This window comes from Lissotriton helveticus, chromosome 5_1, assembly GCF_964261635.1.
Source record: "Lissotriton helveticus chromosome 5_1, aLisHel1.1, whole genome shotgun sequence".
Classification (NCBI taxonomy): domain Eukaryota; kingdom Metazoa; phylum Chordata; class Amphibia; order Caudata; family Salamandridae; genus Lissotriton; species Lissotriton helveticus.
In genome coordinates this window covers 17,339,248-17,345,247 of record NC_136065.1, presented here as the reverse complement: position 1 = coordinate 17,345,247, position 6,000 = coordinate 17,339,248, and the positions used below count along the sequence as shown (strand labels likewise).

At 47.2% G+C, this 6,000-nt stretch overlaps 1 protein-coding gene across 1 annotated transcript in view; it reads right to left on the bottom strand.

Moving 5' to 3' along the window:
* Nucleotides 1–1,629: 1,629 nt before the first annotated feature.
* Nucleotides 1,630–6,000, bottom strand: part of LOC144754067 (SLA class II histocompatibility antigen, DQ haplotype C beta chain-like) — a 262,962-nt gene continuing 258,591 nt past the window's right edge. Inside the window, exon 6 of the mRNA XM_078641590.1 lies at nucleotides 1,630–3,546. Coding sequence (XP_078497716.1) covers nucleotides 3,524–3,546 — 23 coding nt within the window. The 3' untranslated portion in view covers nucleotides 1,630–3,523. The remainder of the gene's footprint in view (nucleotides 3,547–6,000) is intronic.

Sequence of the window (6,000 nt, the reverse complement as noted above, 5' to 3'; positions counted from 1 at the left end):
AATCAGGCCCAAGATCTTTATCAGTAAAAAATGCCCAGATTCCGTGCGTGTGATACTGGGATGGGAAGGGTGCCAAGCCTCACCGGCCACCATTGAGAGGACCAGTCCGAGTCTGGTCTTAAAACCAGGACCTCTGTCTTTCCACCATTCAACATCAGTGAATTTGCATCCACCCGTTCAGGAACCTGATTCAGGCAATTGCTGAAATTGTCTGCTGCCTTTCCTGAATCCCAGTCTAGTGTGTCAATTAACCGCATGTCGTCTGCTTAGGTGAAGAACAACAGGTGCCAATGGTTTCGATAATCTTTTCCAGGGGGCCACATCCAGATTGAAAAGACAAGGACTCAACACCGAGCCGTAAAGGAGGGTGTTGGGACATGGGGTACATTGGTGCAATTGTTGGAAGAGCATGCCGCGGATGAGCCATTGCCAGCGAGGAGGCCGGGCTACTCTGTGAAACAAGGGGGGACGAATGTGACTCACTGACGCAAAGCGAGGTGGATGAGGAACTTGGATCCCTTGAACCCACAGAGCACATCTGGATGAGACATGCAATGTTCTCTATGATGGCAGGAGCTTGACCAGAAGTCATGTTGTGTGACGATCTGCTGAACCTTTCTTACTAATGTCGACCACAATGACAATGCCGTGCAGACTGGCAAACCTCTGCCGAGGTGTCCTGGGTATGAAAATTATAACATCTGTTTGAAAAAGTTTGGAGAATGAACATGCATCATTCCATGAGCCTGATTTCAGGAGGTGTCAGTAAAAGAAGGTCCCCTATGTTCGTCAGACCAAAAGTTGGCTGCAGAACAGCAGTAAGTTCTTGTGACTCTAATATTTAAATACATTTGTAACTTTTTGGAGTTGAAGAACTCTGCCAGCCTATGTAGGAATCAACTTAATTGAGAAGCAGGATGGCTGAAAACGCCTTTTAGCACTGAAAAGTGAAGTACTCTGCAGCGGAGATGGAAGCATACAAAAGAACACGTTACTTACCTTGGTAGTATGGTTTCTGATGGGTACTCCTTTTAACTGCACTGCAGATCCTCACCTTTAGAATATTCCCGAAGCACCAGACTAGATCCAGAAACCTTTCAGCAATGCTATTGTGTGCTGCAATGATGTTCACAAAGGGGCAGAGAGCGAAAAAATCACCGGAACGCCCACGAATCTGCTCCGAGAATTACGGACAGATCTCTCTTCCAATGGCTAGCCTCCATTTATGGAGCTAGCCATTGGAAGAGAGAGGCGGGACAAAGCTCCTTACTGGTAAACATAAGATTTCGCCTGCGCGAGCACTGCTGCGCAGTGCTACACCAGGCGAAACCTAAAAGGACCCAGACAGTTGTAAATTACACTCGCTCAGAGCTGGAGTAAGTCCAGCACCACATATGGCCAATCACAGGTACTGCACCAGCCTCCCATAGAAAATTATGGAGGCAGGGACTTAAAATAAAACCCCATTGGAAATATTGTTCAATTAAATTAGAATTACAGCGAGCCTGCAGTTTTGGCAGCAAGCAAATGATTCATGTTTTCACTAGTGTCATGTATTGGTGTGTTGAATGCGAAAAAGCTCACTGAAGTTCAGCCTTCCAGACGGACAAGTAATGATCAACACACAGATACAGACAATGCCTTGTTTATTGAACAAACCAAACCCATCAGTTACATCACATTTATCATTGTAGCAAAAACCGATTAAAGGCTGAAATTACAACTTATCTAATCGTTAGAGCAATGAGAGGCATCTTAGTACAATCATTCCATAGTTGATTTTTGTGAACACACACCTATGTGTGGATTTTAGTGATCCAGTTCTACCTGCACACTAGACAGACCCCTGGTTGCCTTCGGGTGTTAAAGCAAGAAAGAGATTTGATTGGTTCGCGGCACACAGTATGTTAGCGATCAGTAGGCATACACATTAGCTGGAGTTACAATTCCGTCTTCATCACAAGTGCAGCGATACTTCTCTGTTCGTGGGTTTACACGTACACACACGTGCTTTTGACATTTGCAATACCACTAAAGCAAAATGCAGCAAGCCAGGCTCCATCACCAACCCAAAGGCCAATCACCTACCTCCTCGACCCAAGAGGGAAAACAGGAATTTACAGTAAATGTCACCTCAACATCTGGTGTCCTAGGGTACCTGACAAGAAACGCTGGTGGGGTAAATACAATATAAATTGATTGTTACAGAAAGTGTCTTGGGGTACGTCACATGAATCTAAGGGGGAGGGAGATAAAATCTAAATGTACTACAGTAGAAAGCGGCCTCTGGAATCAGACTCAATGCACCACGGTAAGACGTCAAAATACAGATGGGGTGTAAAACCGGAAGTACGCGGATAAAAGGGTCATTGACAAATATGCATGTAAAAGTAAAGTCCACATTTGTAAAGCGCACAATCACCCGTAAGGGTCTCTAGGCGCTGGGGGGCCGTCGGAAAGATTAAGCGAGCTATTGCCCAGAGTCACATGGTGCTGGGCTAACCTGCCGCCGGAGCCGGGGATCGAACCGTGGTCCCCAGATTCCAGCGTCAGTCGCCCTGGCCGCGGCGCCATGTAGCATTTTATGACAAGATGATGAAATATCTATTTATTAAAACAAATTAACATATGATTGAAGAGCGTCCGGTAAGGAGAATGGAGCAAACTCCAGGTTGTGCCAGGCTTGGGACATCTGTAGGACGAGTGAAACAAGGGAGGTGAAACTAAGAGGACTCTGGCAATCATTTCACGTTCAGGACACTTTGACTTTCAGAAGGCCAGGCCCTGATATTTACATCTGTCCCGGAAGCCCTGACGCTCAAACTTGAGATTTGGGAACCCAGGCAGAGAGGCCTTCACTGAGCTCGTGTCAATTCAAGGGTCAAAGGGCAAACTTTAAACAAGTCAATTAGATCAAATGTTACAAGATTTGTTCCACTTCGAGCTGGAGAGGCCCCTGGTGCTCCACAGGTAGAGGGCTCCTGTGCCCAGGGCCGGACTGGGAACCACAACCAGCCCTGGCAAAGTGCTTGGCCGGCCCCCCTCCCCAGTCGGGAGGTTGGAGGTGCCGCCGAACTCTTTGCCGGGGCCGGTTTTCGGCCGATCTTGGTACAGGGCCAATTTTGCAGCTACGGCAAAAACGGCCCTGTAACAAAAACAGCCCCCAGGGGCCGAAAACCGGCCCCCACCCGTTCGGCCCACCGGGGGATTGCCCGGTGCCCGCTATGGCCAATCCGGCCCTGCCTGTGCCCTCTAAGAATTCAGATGTGGGCAGTCTTGTCAACGTCTGCAGGATGGTGCAAAGCGTGTATGGGACCCCAGGTGACAGAGGAGGTGTCGGGGTTGGACATCAGCCCTGTAGGCTCTGTCTGGGGACTTTGAACATCACGTCGGCTGCAGCAGCAGAGAGTACGGTGGCCGTGAGTTATTCCATCGTGCCGCATGCTTCGTCCGCGGGGCCAGAGATTGGGTTGTGAAGAAGTGGCGAGGGGGAGGAGTTTCAACAGCTGGCGGCCTGATGACGTCAATGATTCATGATATCCACTTCTGCAAGAAAAGAAAAGAGGGTGAGAGAGACATCATGCGAAAGGCACCATGCAGTGATAGGCGGCCTCTAGGCGCTGAGTGTGCGGCACGCGAGGGTGGGCAGTGAAAGGTCAAAGGCGGCTTATGAATGTGTGAGGTAGGTTGTATGTGAATGTGAATGTGTGCATGTGCTGGACTTGTAAAGCGCACAGCTGCCCGTAAGCGTCCCGGCTCTTGCTTAGGGAACCCGTCCTGGTATTCCCCTGTGAGAAACCCCGGCAGGGTGTCCACAAGGGGAAAGCCAGGCATCTCGCCGCGAGGGGCCGTAGTGGAGATTAAGCAAGCTATTGCCCAGAGTCGCAGAGTGTGACCCCGTGAGTTGAGTAGGCACCAGAGCGAGAATTGTCGAGTCCGTGGAATTTTTGAGCCCGAGACCCGCCGAGGCGGGGAATCGAACCCTGGTCCACGGTCGATCTCAGCTTCCGGGTCTGCCGCCTCTAACCACTGAGCCACGCTTCTCCACCGGTGGTATGTGGTAAAGGCACCGCCGCTGCAGAGGACCCCAATGGACGGGGTGTGAGAACACCCAGGGAGGGAAGCGGCCCTACTTCCAGGGACGATCACCAACATGCATCAAGTGATTTTGGCGTCGCAAACGGTGCGATTCGGAAAAATCGGCCGTTTGCGATTCCAAAATCACATTTTGGGATGCATTAAACATTTTCACAAAATTCGCAATTTTTTGCCATTCCTAAAAATGCGATTGCATTTAAGGAATCGCATTTGTGCGATTCCTTAAATGCAATGCATGATTTTTTTTAAAATTGCGAATTTGGAAATAGGAGGTGCAAATTAACACGAGGTTGACCCTCGTGTTAATTTGCGAAATCTTTCAAAAATGCTCAAAAATGCATTTTTGAAAGTGTCATGTTACACACACACATGTCCTTAGGACATGTGTGTGTGAAACTTGCACTTAAAAAAACATTTCAAGGGTGCAGGGGGGGGTCCTTTGGACCCCCCTCAGCACCCTTGCAATGCATCAACAAATTGCGAATCGCAAAAAAAAAAATGCAAAACGGCATTGATTCCTATGGGCCTCTAGGCCCATAGGAATCAATGTAATGCCATTCCTTAATTGCGATTCGCAATTAAGGAATCGCAAATTCCGAAAATTAAGAAATCCTAAAAACTTTTAAGATTTCTTGATGCATAGGATTTTGCAATTCCTAAATTGCGACTCCTTAATTTTCGCAATTTAGGAATTGCAAAATCCTACAATGATGCATGTGGCCGGATGTGCCTCTGGGTGAAGAGCACGGGTTCGTATAGGAGGCGGAGCCTAAGGCACCATTCAGCATGTAGAATATATTATGTATGTTTTAACAGAAGCCTGTCATTAACCCTCGCTCACCTGGATCTAAAACAAGGAATAGCCACGCGGCACCCACTATGTGAGAGTGAAGGCGGCTGACTGTCCGGAAAGTGACAATTGTAATGTGTGTTCAGATCTGGGCAAACTGGGAGATGTGATTTAAAGGGGCATCCTTCGCTGTCAATCACCAGTAATAGGCGTCTTTTCATGCATGGTTAGTGATGGGCTTGCTTGAGTGAGTTTGCAGATTGAGCAGTGATGGGGACAGGTGAGTGAAGTGTGACATGAGTGCAGGGTGAGTAGTGTGCTTGTGTGACTGCAGGGTGACATACAGGGTGAACAGCGCAAGTGCGTTGTGAGTCCAGAGGGATCACTGTGAGTGCAGGGTGAGCGTGAAAGTGAAGGACGAGAATGAGGAGTGTGTCTGGGAATGCACCCTGCATTGAGACAACACTTGAAGTAACTCAGCATGTTATTGACGGAGGCGTAGGGTTTAGGATACAAGTTAAACTATTGCTATTATGGCATTCATCAGGGATCAAGGGTGGAGGAAATAAATAATGTGCTGATCCTGCAACAAACATCCAGTCTTATGATTAAGGTTCTTTACATTGATGTCCCAGACGGTACAAAAATAAGCAGTTACCTAAAGCCTATTTCCAGCACTTATCTGTGTGTATTTGGAACAGCAAATATAAATAGAAAGCATTTTTAATCGTGTTCTAGGGCTGCCTGAATGGTCCATGACTGATTATTAAAGGGAACAAAGACAGAAAACTCACATTACAAATGAATACATTCTGTTTTGTTTATACTCATCATTGTCAACACAAGGACTTTGCAGACTCTTTAAACAACAAACAACAAATGTCTGGTATTTTTCTTTTTGGAACCCTACTTTATATTCTTTTTTATGAAATGCATTCTCACACTACGGCAGTAAAAGTTAAATACAAATGAAAGGAATAGAGGGGTGGGGGGTGGAGTCAGTGGGTACTGGAACCAGAAAAAAGTAAGCCTTGTAAACCAGTTTACAAAAGGTATGTAAATATGCAAAGGGTCTATAAAAACCTGTGAAAAACCAGGGCGTTCCGGAGATA